This window comes from Zalophus californianus, chromosome 4 (genome assembly GCF_009762305.2).
Source record: "Zalophus californianus isolate mZalCal1 chromosome 4, mZalCal1.pri.v2, whole genome shotgun sequence".
NCBI lineage: Eukaryota > Metazoa > Chordata > Mammalia > Carnivora > Otariidae > Zalophus > Zalophus californianus.
In genome coordinates, this window is record NC_045598.1 from 105003762 (window position 1) to 105027661 (window position 23900).

The following is a 23900-nucleotide window of genomic DNA, read 5'->3' on the forward strand; positions in this document are numbered from 1 at the left end:
CTCCAAGCAAACTGGGAGCACATCAAATATAAGGAATATATATTTTTTGTTTTTGTTTTGTTTTAAAGTTTTATTTATTTAAATAATCTCTACACCCAACATGGGGCTCAAACTTACAACCCCAAGATCAAGAGTTGCACACTCCCCCAACTGAGCCAGGCAGGCGCCTCAGATATATGTTTTTTTCCCCATCTTTCTGTCTCCAACACCTAGCAAAGTATCTGACACAAAATGAATGTTTACTAAATAGGTATTTATTAAATTAGAGACAAGAGATAAATACTTGGTTTACTTTAAAAATGCAAAGAAGGAAAAACACATTTATTGTATCACATAAACTTGTACCAAACATCTATGAATAGATTTATGAATTGGGGTGGAAAACATAGAAATTTCTATCTTCGTGATATAGAAGAAGTGAACTTGGAGACTGAGAGGTCAGGTCACCTTATTCCTTTAGGTGGTTAAAGCTAACTAGTCACTGTGAATGAGAATCTACCTGAAGATCTCTAGCCTCTGATTTTGCACAGCATCAGCTCCAGGACAACAGTCCGCAGGCTGTGTCACACCTCCTAGCCTAAGAATGCACACCTGTTAGGGAAATTCCTACTGCGGCCACAGTGAAAAATAAAGGCCTTGGGTGGAGAGAAGGAAAGTAGTAGGGGTGTCACTTGAAGCACAGACGGGGAAATTGAATGGACAATCTCTACATTGCTACATCTGCTTCAAGAAAAGCACACCGACTCCCTTCCAAAAGTACATTAGTATGTCACACCATCGTGGAAGGAATGGAAAAGCAGGATGAGGTTGGCTGGCTGAAGTCACATCTTGGGGAAGCTGGCCAGGTTGGCAATGCCACAAGCGTTGTTCTTATTCCGAGCCATGAAGATATAGCCTTTGTTTCCCCAGTTTTCTCCCCAGCTGTAGGACCAATGAAGGAAAATACTTAGTACCCTCAGTTTATTTATTCATTAAAATACTTACTGAACATTGTGCTGATGGTATAAAAAAATGAATAAAATAGTTTTTACCTTTGAAGAGTTTAAAGGAATGGAGAGAAGGCATAATGCTCTATAGGCCTCAAAGGTAGGACAGATTGCTTGTGATCAAGGGATCAAAAAAGGCTTAATTCAAGAGGTAGCATTTGAAGTGAGCCCAAAGAAATGGGATGCCAGCAGAGGAATATTAAATGAATACTAGAGGCAGGAAAGTACGGGTCATGTGTTAAGATAATGTGGCTGAAAAACAGGGTGCCTCACAGGCACACAGTAGGAGATATGTCTGGAAAGGCAGATTGAGATCGGGTTGAATTATCTTTACTGCCAGCCTGAAGAGTTCGACTCTGTGGCCCATCCTAGTGGAGGAGACACTGAAAGTTTCAAATTGGGAGTGTAATATGGTCCAATTTGTGTTTAAGGAAGTGTAATCTTGAAAACATGAGTCTAGAACATAAGAAAGAAATAAGAGAGGCTGAAGCAGGTGATCTTGGTCTTAGTGGGTAAACCCAAGAGGAGAGATGAATGAAACTATGAGAATGAATTAGATTGCTAAGGAAAGAAGTGGAGAGAATGGAAGACAAGGGGGCGCGGGAGAGGAGACTGGTCAATATATCTTCCTAAATTGTTTTCAGTCTTTCCCCCAACCAGCAAATTCTCCAGTTACCCAATACCTTTTACTTAAGACCTGTACCCTACTCCTATTCCCTTCTCTAGGAGTCTCCAGTGATCCTGATCCTGCTTAAGTGTGTCCCTTATTCCTCCCAGCAATCTTGGATGCAGGCTCCACCCTTGGCACCTGACCAGGCAAGGACAGAATAAGTACTTGGGGCTGGGAGTCGAGAAAGGGGGGAAATGGACAGAAGCTGTGGGAGAAGGAGCACCTTCTTAGAAAGGGGCTTGGGTTCGGCCTTAGTTGGGACAGTGATCTGCACAGTCTACCCTGCCAGTCCTCTAGGCAGCAGCCCCACTTGCTTATAGCACTGTTTTGGCCTGTGAACTCCCCAGTGTTTAGGACTCTTGTTCCCTGAGGGCACCAAGGACAGAAAGTTTAGTTAGTGTTGTTGCCAAGCTGGTATTGGCCAATGAAGAAAGGAAAAGTGTAATTCTCATTAAGTCTGCCCCCTAAAATCACAAGGGGCTAAAGAGGACTGGGAAACCGAAGTACTGTGTAGTTTTATTTATTCCCAACAATAGGGAAGGAAACACTAATTTTTGTTGTTGTTGTCATATCTACTTCCCAAAAAGTGTTTCTCTTCACAGACTTCAAAATCTTTGGCCAGTTTTTATATATGTTATCCTAAGTATATCTGGACAGGCAAAAAGTTGCACAAGAGGATAATAAACCTTTACACTGGTTCCTTACTGCTTTCAAACAGACTGATGATGGAAAGCTTCCTAAGAAATTGATCACCTTATAGAAAAAAAGAAAGAAAAAACTTCGTAATTCTAAACCTTCTGCTGGTTTCTTGGTGCTATTGTATGTTCTGGTTAGTTAGGTCTGTCTTTCTTAGGGGGCTCTGAGATCACTGAAGGCAAACATTCTGTTCCTTTCTGTACAACTAAGCACCTTGCATGTGGAGCAGCTGCCCGACACAGACTCTGAGTACTACTGTCTGGCCATTAAATGTTAGTTAATAGCCTCTAATTGGGAAGGGAGAACTAAAAAGTCTGAGACAACGACAACCTTCTCCTGAAGTGAGAGAAAGAAATATTGGGAAATTGGAGTTGAGGTTGAGTGTTAACAGGGTGATTGCGTGACAAACTTCGTATCCCCATCATTACCTGTTTTTAATGATCCAGTGCTTGTTTCCTTTCTGGATGCCATAGCCCACGGCCAACACCGCATGGTTCAGATTATCGCTATTACAGTTTTCATCATAGTACACACCTATGGAACAAACTATCAAGGTGAAGCTTTCTGTAGTCCAAGGGCCACCCTGTAGAATCCTGCCACGTCAAGAGGACTGGTGACAGAGAGATGGCTGCACTGTAGCAGCTGTTCCGTTTCCCTCGGTCAGACTCAGTCTCAATGCGGAAACTAGTACTGCAAATGCTCAGTGGCCTTCGAGAAGGTGCCAAGCCCACATCGTAAGAGATGGTTGATTGTGCTCTCTAGGAACAGATCCTTACCTTTGCTGTAAAACTGGAAGGAGGTCAGGCTTGCATCGATGGCCACAGAGATGGGTCCCACTCGGGCCACTGCCCTCTTCAGGGCCTTCTCATTCCCCTCAGGGATCTCTCTGTACCCTCTGCACTTAGCTGCCTTGCCTGTTGGGTTGTACATACAACTTTCATCCTGGAAAAAAAGGAGGTTAAAACAGGACTAGGACAAAACAGCAGGCCAGGAACTCGTGGGTGAGAAACTCCATCAAGGCTGAGTGATGTCGGTGAACTGACAGGGGCAGCAGACCTAGGGTCTTTAGAGAGGGTCTGTTCTCTCCTCACCATTTTAGACAACTATAAAAAAAGAACATGAAAAAGTGGATACCTTGCACATACACAAAAATCAGCTCTCGGTGGTTTTAAATCATAAATGTGAAAGGAAACATTGTCAAACTTAAGAGAGAGAACATTTTTATTCCCTCAGGGTAAAGACAGACTTCTGGAACAAGGTGCTTTTAAAAGCACAGATCATCTTCTGGCCACGTAGTACGTGTAAGCCTCAGAGGGCAGGGAGTCACCAGCTTCTCTGTGGGGAGGTGGCCAAAGCCAAGGCCCAGCTAGAGGGAAGACCTGGGCCCCATATATATATATATATATATATACCAGGGGAACTAGTATGAGGCAAAGAGTTTTGGCTTGTGCTCTTGAAAGCACATAACATGACATTAAAACAAATTAAAAAGGAACTTAGCAATTTAGTCTGTGGATTTCCAACATTATGTTCTGGAGGTCCAGTTAACAATAATATGTTTCATTGGCAAGCCACAGTTACGAAGTCTTATGGCAAACCATGTCAAGGTGGTGTATTCTTTTTGGTAATTCATTTTCCTACAGACTACCCCTTCAAAACCCTAAAGTTGAATCTATAGGAACATGTTATCTAACTATTAACAATAATGGCAGCATTTGACATGATATTCTAAGATTACAGTAGTTTCCTGTCTTAATTTCTCAGGATTCCTTTGTTTTCTGCCATATAATCCAAACCTTGATGCCTCCTAGTGCCAAAAATTGTGCAAATCTATAAGTAATTATCTCGGAAATGGCTTTGGAAGAATGTCATGTGATGATACTTTGAAGTCAGAATAAGCTGTATTATGGCTGGAATGAGCTTAAATTACTATATTACCTGACTGCTGCTCTATCAGATAGATCTCTTTTCAAGTTTTATTTTTCTTTACTTCCCTCCATTCATTCATGTGTTAATGTGAGAAGTTCTTTTAGTTTTAGATAATTTCCTTTAAAAACTGTAAAGTAGATACACGCTCAAGATTCAGAATATTAAAAAAAAAGAATATGGGTGTGCCTGGCTGGCTCAATCAGTAGAACATGTGACTCTTGATCTCGGGGTTGTGAGTTCGAGCCCCACGTTGGGTGTGGAGATTACTTAAAAATAAAAATCTTAAAAAATAATAAATAAAAATGGAATATGTCTCTTACATGGCTCATTCTTTATTTTAATTGATTATGAGACCAAAATCATTCCACATTGCTCTCAAATGTTGAAGAGATCATTTGAAGGGGCAGGAGAACAGAAAATAGAAGTCAAATGATCTTTCTATTCCAAATTAAGGTTTCAGATATTATGTAAATTTCATTTATTCAAACTCTCTGAGCTATTAAACTGTCTCTCAACAAACTGATTAATATAGTACCATGTAATCGATATAAGCTGTCAATGGATGAGTAATCAACTATTAGTTCTGATGGCATTTAATTTTTTTAACAGAGTTACACAATCCTTTAAATTGGCTGTCTGGATTAATCAATATGGAAAAAATTGTAAACGTAGACCTGGTTTGGGGTGGGGGTTTTTTTGTATATACTGTTGGGATTTAATTTTTTTTATGATTTATTTGAGAGAGAGAGAGAGAGAGAGCATGAGTGGGACAGGCAGAGGGAGAGGGAGACAAAGTCTCAAGCAGACGCCACACTAAGCGTGGAGCCCCTTGCAGGGCTCAATCTCACAATCCTGAGATCATGACCTGACCCAAAACCAAGAGTCTGACACTCAACCAACTGTGCCACCCGGGTGCCCCAGGATTTGCATTTTTTTATATCAAGTGACAACAAAAAGTCGTCAAAAGAATAACAATTTAAAAAAGAATATTTTGGGGCGCCTCAGTGGCTCAGTTGGTTAAGTGTCTGTCTTCCCCTCAGGTCATGATCTCAAGGTCCTGGGATGGAGCCCCACATCAAACTCTCTGTTCAGTGGGGAATCTGCTTCTCCCTCTCCCTCTGTGCTCGTGTGTGTGCGCACTCTCTCTCTCTCTCTCAAATAAATAAATCTCAAAAAAAATAAAATTAAATAAAAAAGAATATTTTGCCACATTCAGGTTATCTTACTGACTGGCCTGATGTAGTCAGAATTTAAAAGCTAATCTGTTAGGGCAGCTTTAGTATGGTGCCCTAAAGTTCGCACCTTATTGTAAGTAGCAGCTCCAGAATTCAAATACGGACTTAGGACCCAGGGGTTCTGAAAATTGTATTCGGATTAAAGAATTTTCTTTTTTAGGTACAAACTCCAATTTCTCTGCCTTGTATACCTGATAACTAAAAAACCACAACATGGAATAATAATGGGATGAAATTTACAAATTAATATCTGTTTTGGTGTGGCCAATGTTCATGAAAATATGTTGAAGTGACTTTACTATATTGGTTGTTGAGTATCCAGTGAAATGGATTTGTTCATTTACATTAATGAGCATTTATTGCAACAGACATCATTTGAGATAACTAAACATGAATAAAACTCATTGCTACTGGATTTTTTAAAGACACAAATTACAAAGGAAAATAATTTTACTAGTCTGAAATTAAGAACTTTACTGATTTGAAAGATATAAAAAGACAAATGTTCAAAAAAAAAGACAAATGTTCACCTAAAACACACACAGTATTCGTATCAGATATCTTTTTAAAATTCCTAAAAATCAGTGAGAAAGAGAAAAACAACCTAATTAAAAATGTACAAAAGATATAAACAGTCAATTCACTGAAGAAGAAATGCAGATGGCCAGAAAAACATTAAATATACTAATGAAGATGGGACAATGGGAATTCTTATACACTTCACGTGGGAACATAAATGTTTCCAAACAATTTGGTAAACAATTTGTCATTATCTAATAAAGTTGAAGATGCATGTACCCTAAGACTCAGACAATTCTGTTCCAAGGTATTATATTCTACTAAAGAAAATCTTGCACATTTACATAGAAGACATGTTGGAAATGTTTGCAGCAGATGAACTGATACAGTAGATAAATCTTGGTGCTGCTACATGACTAGTGGTATGAATTTGAGCATACTATTTTATCTCCTTCAGTGTCAATTTCCTCACCTATAAAGTGAGGATAAGTTTACCTTACATGTCTGTTATGAAAATTAAATGGGAAAATGAATTAAGTACATGGCTTAGTACATAGTAGCCATCAATCTTTTTTTAAGATTTTATCTATTTACTTGAGAGAGGGAGAGTGAGTGAGACAGAGAGAGAGAGAGAGAGAACAAGTCGGGGGGGAGCAGAGGGACAAGCAGACTCCCCCATGAGCGCAGAGCCCGACGCAGGGCTTGAGCCCAGGACCCCAAGATCATAACCTGAGCAGAAGTCAGATGCTTAGCCAACCGAGCCACCCAGGTGCCCCATAGCCATCATTCTTTTTTTTTTTTTAATATTTTACTTATTTATTCATGAGAGACAGAGAGAGAGAGAGAGGGAGAGAAGCAGAGGGAGAAGCAGGCTCCCAAGGAGCAGGGAGCCTGATGCGGGACTCGATCCCAGGACCCTGGGATCATGACCTGAGCCGAAGGCAGACGCTTAACCATCTGAGCCCCAGGCGCCCTAGCCATCATTCTTATTACTCAAACTTGCTATCTCTGCTTCAAAAGCTCCTACTGCAAAAGCCCTATGCAACCCTATTATCTATCAACCCCATGTATATAAAAACCCTTAGATCTTCCTTTTAGATAAGAAAGGTCTTCCTATTACTAATGGAGGAAGTGAATTAATCTCTAAAGTTAAAAACAAGTATGAAGCAACTTATGTTTTCTCTCATTTTGTACATATCAGCATGTTATTTACATAATACATACATAATTTACATAAATATTCCCAAAACCCATGCTGAGATCATGCAAAATAAAGGCACATGATTCAGTAAATTAGTGTGGCAGGTTTGGGATCTGTGACAGGAGTGGTGGAGCTGAGCAGGAGGTTGTGGAGGCATACTCAGATGTCTGTGGGGTCACCCGTGCTCTCTTTTCCTCAGGGCAAAGAGACAGAGTTATGATGGCCTAAGCCCCCCAAATCTCCTGGGCTGTGGCAATCTTCTTGGCCTTCTCTGGGAAATTATCCTATCAAGAAGGCAGAATAGGGGAACAGAAAACAGTATTTCTGGAATTGTTTCCAGTACAAACTATCATGTTGGGGGAAGGAGGAGCCATTACTGAGCTGTATAACTGTGTGGTGTGGTCTCACCTGTCCCACATATGGGTAGGCATCTTCAGAGTCAATGCCCCGGTTCTTCTGCACATACTGGAAGGCATTGGTCATGTAGCCCCCTCCACAGCCATCATTCTCAGAAACACAGTCTACCAGGTTCTGCGGACTCAGATTTAAGAGTTTGCCAGTTTTCTTCTTGAGTTGGCCCTCCAGGGCACCCACAGAGCTAAAAGCCCAACAGGAACCACACTGACCCTGAGAGGCATAACAGAGCAATTATCAATCACTGCTGTTCACCTTTTTGTTTCTTCCCTCTAAACTGCCTGATGAAATTCCAGCACACATGTCCCCTTTTCTGTGAAGTCTTCCTATTTCCCTTTGTTTAATATTTGTTACATTTTTCTATTGTTTTTGTTTGCATTGATAACTGTTGTTACCATTGTTACCATTGGCTGTAGGGGGGCGGAGCACTGGCTTTGCAACCCAGAAGATCTGTGACCTTGAGGAAGTTACTAAACCTCTCTGTGCCTTATCTGTAAAATGTGGAAAACTGCTCAATTATGGATTATGGAGATTTAAAAAGTTAATTCATGTAAAGGATTTAGAAGTTTCTGACACACAACAATCTCTCAAAAAGTGCTATTACTATTAGTGTTTGTTCAGCTAGATAATACATTTTTCTTTCTTCCCTGTTCTATTTTTTAGGACTGAGAATTTCTTGAGGACACGGGTTATGTCTTAGTCATCCTGAATCTTCACTGCCTAGCACTGTACCTGGTGGGTTCTGAAAAACATGTTTGTTGGATGAATGTTAACTCAGTTGTTGATCTAGTTGATATAATCAGCATTGCTAAGACTGAGGGGAAAGTGGCATTCTCCTGCTGGTTAGAGTGTTAAGATCGTAAAAAAATTTTTTGGAAATGGTTCTCTGTGACCTAGCAGTTCCAATTTAGGGTTTATTTTGCATAAATATTTGCACATGTACATGAAAACATATGCACAAGGGTGTTTACAGCAAGACTACTTGTAAAAAAGAAAAAAACAGAAACATAAATGTACAAAAATAGGCAATGACTTAAATAACAGAATAGGCTATATTCTCTTAGCACTGGGAGAAATCACTTAATTCCTTACCCCCTCTTCCTAGTTCCCTCCTACCTTAAGAACAAAAGAAGCAGAAAGAGGTCATCAGGAGAAAGGAGGGTACCTGGTTCTTGACAGGAGTAACATATCCTTTCTTTCGATAATCAATGGAGTCTGGAGTTCTGCTTTCCCAGTCTGGCATATAGAGGGTATCATTACTGTGGGAATGAGAGGGGGGTACTTTGAGTCCAGTCATCTTTTGAACCACCTCTTCACTCGTCTGGGACAAAGAACAAAAAGGCAAGGCATTAGCAGGGAACTAAGGCAAACAGGGCAAGTAGGCCAGGAGCTGAGGTTCAACTCACCATGTCCCCCAAGTGGTTCATGGCCAGTTCATATGTATGGACACCAAGAGAGGCCTCAAGATTATGGATGGAAATATGCTTCAAGTTTTTTTCCCAAATTAAACGCCGAGAGATTTCATCCACCTAAACAGAGCATAGTCAATACTGGCACAGACTGTGTCCTGTGTATAAAGTTACATAAGTAATAATGTGGAGGTTTTTAGAAGAGGAAACTTAAAATCATAGAGTTTACCGCCTAGTTGGGGAACTCACCACGGAATTATTAAGAGCATACAAAAAGAAATATGCAAACAAATACAAAAAATAGAATGCAAAGCTCTGGAGAGATGTACAGAAAATTGCTTATGGATGAATAGCATTAATCTGAGAAGCCCTCCCCAAAGAGAAATGTGAGTTATAAAGAAAAGGTCAGAACTTGAGGGAGGGTGAGTCAAGGAGTAGGAATGAAACTGTATGTTAAGTTAGAAAACAGGGGCAGGTTTCCTTGGTTGGAGTGGTTAAGGTATTCAGATTAAAGAAGGGAGTCTGGAAATTAAGACTTGAGGTCTCCAGTTTCAGCTCCCCGACCATGCTCCCCTCTATGTCCCCAGCCACCTTGCTGTTATACTGCTTCCCGTAGGTCTTCTTCCATAGCTCCCATTGGGTGTCCAGTATCTCCTCAGGATATAGAGCAAAGCTTGCCATGGGCAGCAGCAGCAGAACCTCGAGCCCCCACATCCTGGGGAAGGGGATAATTAGAGGAGATTCTTCTGTTTGCCAAGGGGTTCATAGCCTGGCTTGGGATGAGGAAACAGCTGGAGCTATATTCCCAGACAGGTGGTTCTTAACCTTTGGGAGTCATGGACTCCTTTGAGAAGCTAATAAAATATTGTAACCCATTATAGTCCCACTCATCCGAAAAATTCATGCACACACAATAATTCTGAGGAATTCATGAACCCAAAGATAAGAACGCCTTCCTTGGGACCATGATGCAAAGGAAAACAAGGATTTATAAGAATAAAAGAATTGAGGGTGATTTGCATATGATAAACAATGATAGGAAGGGTCTGGGTTTGGACTGGGTGCTGATACATTTGGTTCCAGGTATTTTGACCTAGGGAGATTACACTTACACACACACACACACACACACACACACACACACACACACACACACACAGAAAACCAGAAATGGGCTAGAAAAAGGACAATCAGAATGGACTCGGCACCTGTTTCCTCCAATGTCCCCTGCAGACTTGAAGGAGATGGACAAGGTTGGAGGTTGGAAGGGGGTTGGAGAATACACAAAGGAGAGATTTCCAGCTAAGTTTTGCTTCCTGACCATTTCTTCAAGGCATTATTTACTCCCTTGCCCTAAATTCTGATACTTTCCCAGATCTTGCCAGGAGAGGACCCGAAACAGCTGACAGTATCTCCTATATTCTAGATGTTTACTGTCTCGTCTTGGGCATTTCTTCCTCTTTCTCTTCCTGCTCCCTCCTCAGGCAGGAAACTGCCAGTAATCTCAACCAGATGCTGTGGGCAGTAAAGTTTTTCTTTTTCCGACAACAAAAAATCTCTGTGATTGCCTCATAGGCCAAAAAGCTTCAGAACCAAAGTTTGTTAGAAGAATGTAAGACAAAAAAGCAGTGTTCTATGATCATTAAATTCACAGCTTTCAGAAGTTTACTCTAGCTTCACTCATTTTTTACAGCGGCTTGCTTAATTCCATGTTCCCCATTTTAAGAACAATTTACAGTCGAAGCAAGTTATATAGCTTGCATCATTTTTGATTTTACAGTCCCATTTTTGTGTAATCTTTGTAGACTGGCAAAACATTCAATAAGACATTTAATATCTGGAGAGTTAAGGGCTTTGAGACAGAGTATAAAAGCACCTCTGGGCACCAGTCCTCCTCCCCGCTAGCAAGTTAACCCTTTTGGTATCTTTGGCCAAAACAGAAAACCCTACAAGGAGAGGCCACTCTTTTAAGAGATGGGCAAAGGATTCCCTATATCCTTAGCTTTCACTAACAACTATGTATACATACATATAAATCGTAGCAGAAATCCTAAAGATTTCCAGGCAAATTTTATTTGGCCAGGAAATGACCCAAGATGGGCATATTGCTGTTTTCACCTACACAGCCTACAAATCTCAACCTTATCCCCAAGTCACTACATCCCTAATATCCCTAAAATGGAGAAAGGAAGGAATGAGAAGCTAAAAGATCTAGCAAGTAGAAAATGTTACCTTCTGATAGGGATCTGTGCTCTGGGCTCCGTTCGCTGGGGAGTGTGGATATGTGGGCGGAGAACTAGGGGTGCTGGATTTATTCCATCAGGATTACGGAAGTCAGTTTCAGCTGTGGGCTGGAAAATTTGAATAGGGGAGGGAGGCGGGGAAAGAAATGCTGAGAGAAGCAGGGTTGGGAACGGAAGGAGGCAGCGGATTTGCAGTGTATCTGGGTGAGTATGGAGTGTGCGTGCCAGGGTGGAAAGTTGCTAGGTATTTAGTTTCACATGACTGTCTCTGAGGACAGACAAAAGACTTCAATACACATTACACAAGTTGGGGCTTACCTTCACTTTGATGGTTAATAGGACACAGTCCTGGTCTCCCCCATCCTTCTTTATTGTATTTATTATATTGGGGATTACATCTTCTCCTGTCCTTTTCCTGTTATCACCCATCTCTCCAACTTTGAAACCTTAGTTTTCAAATTTGTCTGACCCTCACAGCAAGGATGAGGGAATAAATACAAAAGACTAGAAAAGAGTATGCAGGAAGCCAAAGGCTCCAAAATCACTTGTAGTTTATAAGCTTGTTGGCTAAAAGTTGTCAGTAGCGCTCCCAGCCTAATAAGGTTTTGCTGAGGAAGGATAGGCCCAGAAAGTCCAGATGAAACTGGTTCTAAAAGTAACAACAACAACAAAAACCCAAAAAGAAACAGTACTCTGAGTTATTAAGGACTTTACTTGAATCAATGCCATAAGCACTGACAAACTCACATGTGACTTCTTTGTTGCTAAAATTCTCAGATGGTGGGATGCCTGATGAACACTATCTGTTTCAATTATTAAAATCCCTGATCCAAGACCAGTCATGTGAGCTTCTCCAAATGATTCCAACATCCAGGCATGTGACAGATCATAAGAGTCTAGTTCAGTCCCTAAACCACATCCCCAAACTCCCATTTTCTTCCATAAATAGAGACGGGGGAAGAGGAAAAGATGGTCCTTGGAACAGAAAAGATAATACATAGGACAGATTCAGTTCCACCAAGATTGCATACATAGACCCTCAAGAACACAGGTTTATGCCTGTAAGTTTTAAGATTTGCTAATGAACCATATGGTCCTAGAGGGAAACCAAGTCCAGACCTGAATAGTTTAAATTTCCCCATCCCTAAGTCCTTTTAATCCAGGAGAGCAAGACATACTAGGGGGAAGGGATCCGATGTGCCATACTGATCTCAAGTCCCATCTCTGTCTCCTGTGGAGGACTTGGGCAATTCCCCAACTCCCATCTCATGGTCAGATGTCCCTGCTGATTTTACTCAGAATGAGTCAGGATCAGGAGGACAATCAAGGAGTGCTGAGTGATCAGAGCCCTATGATTTCTGAATCCTGAAATTGTAGACACACTGTGCTTTATGTCTGCATATTTGGAGTTCAAGCTATGGATTCAACTAGTTGTGGGTATTTGTTGTTTATGAGCTGGAAAGGAATAATAAAAGCCGCAATCAAGATCACACAACACAAGAAAGTTTACAAAAGGAAAATATTTTAAAATCTTTGCTACATGTCATTATTTTTGCCACTGTAAAGCTCAGCACAGATGCCAGCAGTACAGAAACGGCCAACAAGAAAAAAAACAAAACAATCAAAAATAAAACCCTGAAGGAAAAGCAGAAACAAAACCCCCAGAGCATCTTTGCCCTCCCCTCCTTCCCCAAAAGCCCTATAATAACTGTACAATATTATAGTCCTGATCACATTTAAAAACAGTCAATTATTAAAAAACAAGGATTCCATTGGAAACTCAACTTTTTGGTTTCTCAAATTGTGATATAAATATATATGTATACGGTATGTGTGCACATAGAATAAAAAAATAAACTGTCTCCTTTTCAACTCCACTACCTGGCACCAGAGGTTTTCAACACCAAAACTACCTGTTTTGGAGACAAAAGGGAGAGAAACCCAGTAATGATGCTCTCTCAGCCTCTCTAAGGCCACTGTGCTCCTCAGTCTCCTATGGCTATGTTTAATATGTCTTCTCCTTATTTAATTCAGTCTTGCACTTAAGATACTGGCCTGAGCCAATCAAAAAAAAAAAAAAAAAAAGGCTGATACATACGACTGTTACCTGAGGAAGGTAGAGAGTGAGAGGAGTAACCGCTATCTGCATTTTATATGGCTATAGTTAACTCAGTGACCCTGTCACAATGGGAGTCCAGGCCCCATCTATCACATGGATTTATACTCTTGCATCAGAAAGCAAAATCCAATCTTAAGCCTGGAGGGAGTAAAAGGAAGAACTATAGGTCCAGAAAAGACCTAAGTCTCAGTTTCTAGCCAGACTGAATTGAGCATGGTATGAAAGAGGCTACTTTGCAAAAAGGCTTGGTATTTGGTTTGAACTCCAGCAGTGAAGATTTCACTGGGACTGCTAATCCAAGAAGTTGAGTTTCCATGCAGAAATAACCTCTACAGAACACACATCATATGTGATTCTGACAGAAAAATGCAGCAAGTACGGCCAAGTATGGGGCTTTTGAAAGGGGTTTATCTTCCCACCCTAAACACCTATAATGTTTACAGATCTTCCATATAAGGTGAGAGCACCAAAAGCAGGAACGACCCAGCTTTACCACTAAATATGTTCGATGAGAGAGAGACCAACCGTATCAACAGAAGACTTTATATATGTGCTTACAGTTGCATACTGGCTGGGCACTGATGTAAGTGCAGCAAAGACATTTATTTAAATACTCTTTGGCTGCAATACTAAGTGGAAAATACCTAGAAGATTTAACTCCTTAGGACTCTTTGAAGAATACACAGAAAAACAAAGATAAAATCTGGGACAAATTTTGCATAACTCCCTAATAGGGAGAAAAAAAACAAACATAGAAACACACGTGTGCACATATATGGGTGTGCACACACACACTCTTTCTCCCTCTTCCTCTCTCACTTCCTCACTCACCAGGCAGCAGAAAGAGCCTACACTCACTTCCTGAAGCCCTACATATACCTACCATGTTTCGTGATCCTCAAATATGAAGACATTTCTCCTTTCCCCCACCTTATTCAGAATTTCTTTCCAAAAACAAGCCACAGTATCCAAGGCAAATAGTGGATGCCAGGTTCTCCAACCTGCCTCTTGACCCTAGCACAATCATTTCTGCACAAATCTCTGGTCAGGAGACATAAGGAAAGGCATTAACTTCACCCAGCCTCAGTTTTCAAAGGATCCCCAAAGCCTTCAGGATTTGCCCCATTTCTTCTACAAATGTTATCTCAGAAGCAGAAGGGCAAGGAAAGGCCCAAAGGGGAAGGGGGTACACATTAGGGGTGAGGGAAGGGAAGGGAGAGGGACTTTTATTCTCTTTACAGAAAAGATTTGCTTTTTAAAAACAAACAGTGATTTTTCTCCCCCACCCCTTATCCTCACCCCAATAGTTCTATTCTGAAAAGGAGGGAAACATAGTTAGGTCAGGGAATTCTTCGTTGTTGTAGCTGTTGCTCTGGTCTCCCAGCATGGACAGCATCTCCTGATAAGAGAAACAGAGCAAGTCTGGTCACAAACCTTAGTCCCTCACATTTACCGAGCTTCTTCCCAACATCACCCCTAGCCCCACAGAGTTCCTGTGGGGCTGAGCTCCCTGAGCCTTCCCTACTCCCAGGAACTCTTGGATTCCTTTACATAACAATTTTGGTTCCTAGTCCCTTCTCTGGCTTCCTCCTACAGTTCCACATTTTTCCTCTTTTCTAGTCTTCCATATTTTCAAAAGGAGAAAAATCTGCTCGCCACATTTCATATAACCCCTATGAACACATATGCAGTACCTCTTACCCTATTCATTTTCCACCAAAACCTGTTTTGCCTTCTTTCAACCTGTGTTTTAAATGAGCTCTTCTTTTGTCCTAAGATTACTCCATGTGCTCTTGCAGTCCCGTCAGGACTTAGGCAAATGGGCCTTTATAGCTACAATCAGTATGTTTATACCCAAGCTACTGTGCAGTGGGGATGTGGCTCTCCTTAAATGGGCTAGAATGACTTCCTTTAACATCTTCACATGGTGCTTCACATCACTAACAATGGTCTGGTTAAAGGCTGTGCATCACACATAAGTTCCAGTTAACGACATCTATCCCTACACGTCCCCACTCTGGCTTCTCCCACGAACTCCCAAACACCTCAGTCCATATGCATACTTCCTTCTGTCTCTGCTCCCTGACCCTTTCTCCTCCAGGTTCTGATTTTCTGAAGTCTTTTCACCCTCTCACCTGGAAGACCTCAGGCTGGCCAGGTTGCTGTGCTGATGGCTGTTGAACATGTTGTTCATTAGAACTCGACCGATGATGAGGCTGCTGGCCCTGCCACTGTGGCCAGACACCTACACCCTCTGCTGTCCGTGTCTGGAATTGTCCTGTAGTCTGTCCAGTCTCAGGAGCTAGAAATATAGCAAGGATGAACAACCAACCTTAAGCCACTAACTCCCCTCGTGAGGAAAAACTAGCACTTAAATACTTTCTGCTCTTCTGTTAATCAATGCCTCTTCTTTTTCAAAAGCCCCAAATTAATTCTTCTCTGGGTAGCCTTTCCAAAGAGTCCTTTGATCATGTAGATTAAATTTGCTTATTATTTAATATATAATACCTTATGTGTTTTTTTTTTAAGATTTTATTTTATTTATTTATTTTTTTAAGATCTTATTTATTTGAGAGAGCGAGAATGAGAAAGAGAGAGAGGACATGAGAAGGGGGAGGGTCAGAGGGAGAAGCAGACTCCCCGCCGAGCAGCAGGGAGCCCGATGCGGGACTCGATCCTGGGACTCCAGGATCATGACCTGAGCCGAAGGCAGTCACTTAACCAACTGAGCCACCCAGGCGCCCTTAAGATTTTATTTTTTATTTATTTGACAGAGAGAGACACAGCGAGAGAGGGAACACAAGCAGGGGGAGTGGGACAGGGAGAAGCAGGCCTCCCATGGAGCAGGGAGCCCGATGCGGGACTCGATCCCAGGATCCCGGGATCATGACCTGAGCTGAAGGCAGACACTCAACCGACTGAGCCACCCAGGTGCCCCACCTTATGTAGTTTTTTAATATGTTCTAAAGTCTTCCTCATGTGGGTACATTTTAAATTCCAAATGGACTGTCACTGCACCCAGGACACAAACAAACTGTTTTAACTACCAAATCCTTTCTCTTTAGTGGTGTCATTTTCCTGTTTACCCTCCTTTCTCATCTGAAACTTACCAAAGTTGGATCCACGATTGGTGAGATTAGGGTAGGCAGCAGCACCAGGTGATGCAGTAGAAGCACCAGGAAGGGACATGGGGCTGAAGGAGGACGGAGTCTGAAAGTTGCCCACACCAAACTGGGAAGAACGAGTCTTGGCTGTAGCCTGAGTAGCCACCTGCTGAAAGAGAGAAAGGGATAGAGAACAAATGGAACATTAACATTATTGCACAAGCCATTCCTATGAGTCAACCCTCAATCAATCACTGGATTCTTCTGAGCTAAGCTCATCATTTATTTCTTACTCTTTCTTCTAATTAATGGCAGTCTCCTTTGACACTACTTTTAGACAGGTATGGCAATGTGCAAACAGCAAAGAACTATGGGATTAATAAACTATACACTGAGAGTTGTGAGAATTTTTCCAGTTTTTATTTTCCTATACATTTCTTATGCAATTGAGATCATACTACATATAACAATTTTGGAGTATGCTTTTTGCTTTGGGCTTTTTTACTGAAGACATTACTGTGTAATATAAGCATATGTTAATATATGAAAGAATATTAGCTTTAAGCTTATCATATATATATTACATATTATATAAGGCTTTTAAACACTTTTTTTAATAAATAGACATCACTGTGTGTAAATCATAGTTAATTTTCTCCTTTATTCCTATGCTTTCTAGTACAAAATGGAAACTCAGAATTGACTCCAAAACAAATCTGTAAATCAAACCAGTTTAACATGTTCTGTGTGAGCAATTCTGAATAAAAGTATATGAAAACCAGAGATTCTGAGATTTGGGGACTATCTATGTTTTTAATTATCTAGCTACTCCCAACAAAGAGAAAAACTGTAAGGTGGGGGGGGGGGCGTTGGGGAGAAGGTATCTAAGATAGAGGACAGTAATTTTACATATGGAAAAAAGCCCAACCAACCAAGGAAAAGCTAGTACACAGGGGACAGACAAAGAAGAAGCTTTACCTGGGCAGAGAAGCCTGGACGGGTGCTAGGGGTCCAAGTTGGGGCTGCTCCCTGGGGGGGATTGGAGTGGCGGGAAATCTGGGCCAACATCTGCCCTGCAGAAGCTGATGGCTGGACAATGGTTACAGGAGGGGCCAGACCACTATTTCTAGGAGTGAACAAATAGTGTAAAACATTAAAAGGATGGGTTTACCATTTCAAAATCTAGGAATCACGGGACAATCTAGTGCTATTACTAGGTCCCCTTGACTTCCCTGGGGTTAAGGAAAACTTGATAACAAAATCTGGAAAGATGAGAAAAACTGACAGTCACACACCAATCAGGACAGAGATGGAACCTATAACATAGCAACAGGACAGGTGCAAAGAAAGAGGAGGAAGAAAAGCAGCTTCCCTCATCTTAAACCCTACAAATTCTACTGCTTTGTCTGAAATAACCAGAGAAAGCTAGGGAAGAATAAAACTTGGATTCAGCAACTGAATGCCTCAGTTGCCCTGTAAAGCAGCACATACATAAGGGGCTCACCTGAAATTCTCTGCCGGCCGGGGGGTAGGAGGGAATGTGTTGCCCTGTGAGAATAGCTGTTGGGTGGCAGGGACAGTGCTGGAGGAGATGCCTTTACTCTGATCTGTGGACCAAAAGGAGTGGGGGGAGGGCCAGTCAAGGGGCTGTAGTACATTAGTTCAGCAAGTTCCTATTTACTCATGAGGTATTATGATTAAGTGGAAAGATGTCGGGCAGCAGCAGGCACATCAGTAAGTGATCTGAATGAGAATTTAAAAGGAGAGTGAGGAAGAAACATACCCGCATTGATGTTGGAGTAGATTTCTGAAAATCTTGGATCTCTATCCTGGGCAAATAAACCATCTGTCTTCTCGAGGGGCTTGCTGTGTTCTGGCCCTGCGGTTGTCACAGGCTGAACAGAAACGTTTACTCATTTTACAGTGATAAAAATAACCATGAAAGATTTAACATGACATTCAATAACCCTAACATTCACATAAAGATACACATACACTCTAACTGGCACTGGAGGACATTTCTTAAGGAAATGATCACAGTCTTCTTCAAAGAAGACAACACACTTACCTGGGAATGATTGTAGCCAGCCAGTCCATCTCTTGCTGATACCACATCCAGTTCTGTTTGCTGTTGCTGTTGCCTATATGTTAAAGGCCAGTGAGGAGAGAAAGATTTTTTTTTTAATGTGGGGAAAGGGCTTAAAATAAACAAACAAATGGGATTAGAGATGCCCACTCCCTGGGCCACTGATCATTTATGATTCTTCTACCATTTCTCACCTGGATGCCAACTGCCCTGAGCCCATCTCCAGGGGTAAATTAGCTGTGGGACCTAGCTGTGGTCTCTGGATTGTGTTGGACAGTGTAGGCCTTGGCTCCTGGCTGGAGTTCCTGAGAAAATGGAGAGCAGACAGAGGGGGAAGAAAGGATGTAACACTATACATAAAACTGTATATACTCACTTGTAGGTAAGGCAGTAACTAATAAATTCCCTTTTGAAGTCTAATCCTTTAAGTAACATATGACTTCAAATTCAGCAGGTATTTCATACCATGGGTGACAAGGTACAAACAAAAACTATGTCCTGTGGCACAAGGGTTTATCCTGTTTGGGTTCTAACTCCTTTCAGGTATTCCATACCCAATTGGTATATATGTGTGTATCCATATATTGTGTTTTTTAAAAGCGTAAGTAAAAAAACTGACAGTACATATACAAACATTAACAAAGACTCTTTTTGGGTAGTGAAAATTTTTTTCCTTCTCTTTATAGTTTTCCATACTTTCCAAATTTTCTGTAAAAAAAATGTTTCTTTAAAAAAATGTAAGAATTAAAATAAACTGTGGTGGGGAAAACAGTATGTAAAAATGGGGAACACCATTATTTCCAAAAACAAGTTCTTAAAAGTACTTAAAAATTCAAAATGTAAACAAAATGGAAAAACAAAACAGTGGTTATTCTGTAATATAAAGATGCAAAAACAAAAAGAAACCCCAGAAAACTACAGTGACCATGACCATTTACCTAAGTCCTAAGTAAATACAATTTCTAACTCAATCCACTCTGCTATACTAATTAGAAAAGAATTAAATTTTAAAAGCCCTAAAATAAGGAGGACACAGACTCAGTGTTGTCACCAGGTATTATTTATACTTGATAATCAATTCTAAGCAGATCTTCAAGAGCTAGGCTCAGGGCCAATTCTATATAGATAGAGTAAATGAAAAAGAAGTAACCTGTCAACTGACATCCACTGGGATGGGTATAATAGAAAAGATAGTAAGAATGTGGAGAAACTGGAACCCTCATTACATTGCTGATGGAAGTGTAAAAGGGTACTGAAGCTTTGGAAAACAGTGTGGCAGTTCCTCAAAAGATTAAACACAGAGTTACCATGTGACCCAGCAATTCCACTCCTAGGTATATACCCAATAGAATAAAAACGTATCTACATAAAAACTAGTATATAAATGTTCATAGCTGCGCTCTAGTCAGAAAGTAGAAATAACCCAATGTCCATCAACTAATGAATAAATAAAATGTATCCCCATACAAAGGAATATTATTTGGCAATAAAAAGAATTAAGTACAGATAAATGCTACAACCACAGATGACCCTTAAAACATTATACTAAGCAAAAGAGGTAACAAGGAATCATGTATTGTTATGATTCCATTCATATGAAATGTCTAGAATAGGCAAATTTATAGAGACAGAGAATAGATTAGTTGTCATAGAGGGCTTGGGGAATGGGGAGGATGACTGTTAATGAGTACAGAATTCCTTTTAGGGGAAATAAGGATGTACTGAGATTAGGTTGTACAACTCTGTGACATACTAAAAAAAACTGTACACTTTAAAAGGGTGTACTTCATAGTATGTGCAATCTATTGCAATAAAACTGGTTTTCACCAAGTTGAGAAAGAAAAGCTCAAACAGAAAGGAATCAAGGAACAGAAACTATGCTCTAAAGTAAACTATGGTCCATGGGCCAAATCCAGTCCACTGCCTGTTCTTGTAAATAAAAGTTTGTTGGAACACAGCCATCTTTGTTCATTTCATTTGTCTAGGACTCTTTTCATGCTACAATAGCAGAGTTGGGTAATTCAATAGAGACCATATGCCCCACAAAGCTAAGATAATTACTATCTGGCCTTTTACAAAAAGAGTTTGCAGACACCTGCTCTACAGGAAAATCCTACCAGAACACAGCAATAAACTGGTATATAAAACAATATCCTTTCTAGAAAGCATTGAAGCATAAAATTAAAATACAAACCCTTCACATCTCAGAACTTACTCTCTAAAGTACTGTTTGTTAAAAATCTTATTCTACCTGGATGAACTAGTCTACATCCTATAGTAAGTTGGAAGATGAGGAACTTCAAACCAATGGTGTTTAGTAGAAGAGGAAACAGCTTGATAAGGCTAAGCAGACTTGGCCCACGAGAAATCCCAACATTGTAAAAGGCCTTTATGGTACATACTTCACATTGGTGTTGGTACAGATGATGTACTCAATTTCATCTGAGTAAGGGTTCTGGAAAGTAAAGGAGCTGGTTCTCATCCAGAGCCATTCTCGGTTCTTAGACCGGAACCGGAACATGACAGACAGCACCTGGCCTTTTAACTTCACCACCTGAAAAAGTTTTCATGCTTTCAGTGAAATCCATAAAAAATTTTCTTTAGAATTTTTTTTTTAATTTCCCATTTCTACAAAGGTAAGATTGGTGTGTTACTGTCCTTGAAGTACCAGTCTCTTTCAATGTTACTGATGAAACAACACACGGAGTGAAAGCTAAGTGCTAAATAATGAGGAGGTATATTTATTTTTCTTCCTAGAGTCCCAAGCAGCTAACTGACCACTCTAGTCAAAGTTAAACAGAAGTAACAATTTTTTCCAGGAAAATAAAGACTATTTCCCCACTTCTCTTGGAAAATCCCTTAAAGATATGTGGATCTAGCTTTATAAGTCTATCACAGAAATTTGTAGTTTGATACTGAAATAGCTTACATATTGCTCCTCTATCCTAGGTTTTCCCCCCAAACCTGAGAATTTGTTTTCGCAGCACCCTTGGAGGTTTCCATAAATAAAACTAAGTTGGCTTTAGTCTTGTTTTGTTTTTGTTTTTTTTTAAATAAAGTAATTTTAGGGGCACCTGGGTGGCTCAGTCATTAAGCATCTGCCTTCGGCTCAGGTCATGATCCCAGGGTCCTGGGATCGAGCCCTGCATTGGGGTCCCTGCTCCTCAGGAAGCCTGCTTCTCCCTCTCACACTCCCCCTGCTTATGTTCCCTCTCTCACTGTGTCTCTCTCTGTCAAATAAATAAATAAAATCTTAAAAAAAAAAAATTAAGAAAAGAAGTGATTTTAGATTTTAGTTCCTAGTTTTATGAAATAGAAAATCTTTTGACCCTCCCTCCCTAACAATAAAAAAATAAGATTAGAAGCTAACATTTATTTTGTAGTTACGATATGTCAAGCACTGGGCTATGTGCTTTTCTTTATTTTTTAAAGAACATCAAATCTGGGGTGCCTGGGTGGCTCAGATGGTTAAGCATCTGCCTTCAGCTCAGGTCATGATCCCAGGGTCCTGGGATCGAGCCCCGCATCAGGCTCCCTGCTTGGGGGGGAGCCTGCTTCTCCCTCTCCCTCTACTGTTCCCCCTGCTTGTGCTCTCTCGCTCTGTCAAATAAATAAATAAAATCTTAAAAAAAAAAAATCAACATTTATTTAACATGATAAAAAAGAAATGAGATATGAACAGGCATTTAAACAATACTAAACAGCCTTTAATTCTAACATGTGCTCACTGTGTAATATACAGAATGAATATAATTAAATTTGTACATAAATAAGTACTGGATTTGAAACCTGCTTACTGAGGTATATATTTATATCTACTCCAATGAAGTATAAGCCCAGTGCTTCAAAATACCTACACTTTATATATATATATATATATATATATATATATTTTTTTTTTTTTTAAGAAAAAGTAGTAACATTTGTGTTTAAGTGTGGAAATAACTGTGTGGAAATAACTGCTGACATTAAAGCTGACTGAGAAATAATTACAGCAGAAAATGGGACATACTTCACTTAGCAATAATAAAATGGTACATTTTATATATACATACACACACATTTATAAACACACACACATACACTTTTCACAAGTCAAGTGTGAAACACACCACTGCAGTAACCAAAACAGAGAAGAAAAAAAAGGAAAACAGGCTTTGTTGGAAATAACTAAATTTATTACTGAAAAAGAAATATAAATCCAACTAGACTTAAGAAATATCAAAATCAGGAAATCAGCAGCTAAGTAAGCAGCTGGAGACTGCACATTAAAAAGCACCTTTACCTAAGTACCCTAGAACCACAGCAGCAACTAACGTCAAAATAATAACCTTGAGATTATGTAGAGTATACAGGAGTCATTAAAGCTGTATTGGAATAAACATTTTCCAGAAGTGATGAAATGATACTCTGTGGCCAAAAGTGGTCAGAATTAGGAATTTCAAGAATTAAAAATACACTGTACAATATCTCCTCCCACTGCTGAAGTTTCATGTTCTTAGTTCTGAAAGGATTCAACAGAAGTCAGAATAGTTTTTCTGAATGGTTTTTCTGAGCCTACACATATACAAAATGTGATTCTTCTGTGAGCTGCAGCTGAGTGCTGAGTGCACGGAACTGGTAATGCTGAGGACTCAGGAGACAGAGACATTTTACTGCCATCATCTGATTTCCTCTAGAAATTAGGCTTTGTGCTTTAAATGCATTATCTTAATCTTCCCAATAACCCTGTGAATTTAAGTACTGTTATTATACCTATTGTGTAAGAACACTACTGAGGCTCAAAGAGGGAAATCAGTCTAATATAAAGAACTCCTTCCTAAAGCCAAACCTGTACTGAAATTAAATTCACCAGGTATTTTCAGAATTTGGTGCCTGAAAATAACAGTCAGTTTATTCTCGGCCTTTTGGCTAAGATCAAGTGTAGTATCTGTTCATATCAGTTTAATATCTGACATGTCCTCTATCCAAGGGCAATATATTAAATGGATTTTTGGAGCAGGGAGATGGAACGGGAGATTGTTCCGTCCACTCCATGCATCAACCTGGTATTAGAGTATCTCCAGGAACGGTGCACTCCCTCAGGGGGAATACTTAGGTGCCTAAAGTTAGCTTGAGTTACAGGGGCAAAGTATCATGTGGGATTATGTGCGCTGGAATGTTTCTGCCTCTGAGAGCAGGCGGCTTGTGTCAGCCTCCTGGAGGGCGAAGTATATATCTATGTACCATAGTCTTCTTACACTGTACGAGGAGCATGAGTGGAAGCATGATTATGCCAATGGTGGAAAT

General features: G+C 40.3%; 2 protein-coding genes and 1 non-coding gene across 12 annotated transcripts in view; 1 reads left to right on the forward strand and 2 right to left on the reverse strand.

Annotated features, from left to right (window-relative positions):
• Positions 1–232: 232 nt before the first annotated feature.
• CTSK (cathepsin K) lies at positions 233–11415 on the reverse strand. 2 transcript variants are annotated; one of them, XM_027581507.1, is made up of 8 exons: positions 11292–11415; positions 9651–9774; positions 9057–9179; positions 8816–8971; positions 7645–7863; positions 3129–3294; positions 2781–2886; positions 233–921 (listed from the first exon to the last, which is right to left on the reverse strand). In XM_027581507.1, the coding sequence occupies exons 2-8, from the start codon at positions 9771–9773 to the stop codon at positions 822–824; spliced, it is 993 nt and encodes a 330-aa protein (XP_027437308.1). In that variant the 5' UTR covers position 9774; positions 11292–11415; the 3' UTR covers positions 233–821. The 2 variants fall into 2 exon arrangements, with proteins under 2 accessions (XP_027437308.1, XP_027437391.1); XM_027581590.1 differs by lacking the exon at positions 2781–2886.
• A 3269-nt stretch (positions 11416–14684) lies between these two features.
• The window catches only part of ARNT (aryl hydrocarbon receptor nuclear translocator), a 64626-nt gene continuing 55410 nt past the window's right edge, over positions 14685–23900 (reverse strand). For 6 of the 9 annotated variants that reach the window (XM_027581010.1, XM_027581140.1, XM_027581273.1 and 3 more), the window contains exons 14-22: positions 21014–21165; positions 18806–18916; positions 18594–18666; positions 18309–18420; positions 18030–18132; positions 17504–17651; positions 16532–16694; positions 15557–15723; positions 14685–14820 (exon numbers count right to left, since the gene is read on the reverse strand). In XM_027581010.1, the coding sequence (XP_027436811.1) occupies positions 14731–14820; positions 15557–15723; positions 16532–16694; positions 17504–17651; positions 18030–18132; positions 18309–18420; positions 18594–18666; positions 18806–18916; positions 21014–21165 (1119 nt within the window). In that variant the 3' untranslated portion in view covers positions 14685–14730. The remainder of the gene's footprint in view (positions 14821–15556; positions 15724–16531; positions 16695–17503; positions 17652–18029; positions 18133–18308; positions 18421–18593; positions 18667–18805; positions 18917–21013; positions 21166–23900) is intronic. The other 3 variants (XM_027581394.1, XM_027580941.1, XR_003517657.1) reach the window with 2 other exon arrangements.
• On the forward strand, positions 23503–23693 carry LOC113917786. Its single transcript, XR_003518359.1, has one exon. It is a non-coding gene; the product is annotated as a U2 spliceosomal RNA (small nuclear RNA).

Excerpts from the sequence above, each read along its gene's own strand:
- CTSK (XM_027581507.1), bottom strand. The coding sequence starts at position 9,773 with ATGTGGGGGCTCGAGGTTCTGCTGCTGCTGCCCATGGCAAGCTTTGCT. Across the intron at positions 9,180-9,650 it reads GGAAGCAGTATAACAGCAAG|GTGGATGAAATCTCTCGGCG; the intron begins GTGGCTGGGGAC and ends TGCTCTGTTTAG. Across the intron at positions 922-2,780 it reads CACTGGATCATTAAAAACAG|CTGGGGAGAAAACTGGGGAA; the intron begins GTAATGATGGGG and ends TTGGTCCTACAG.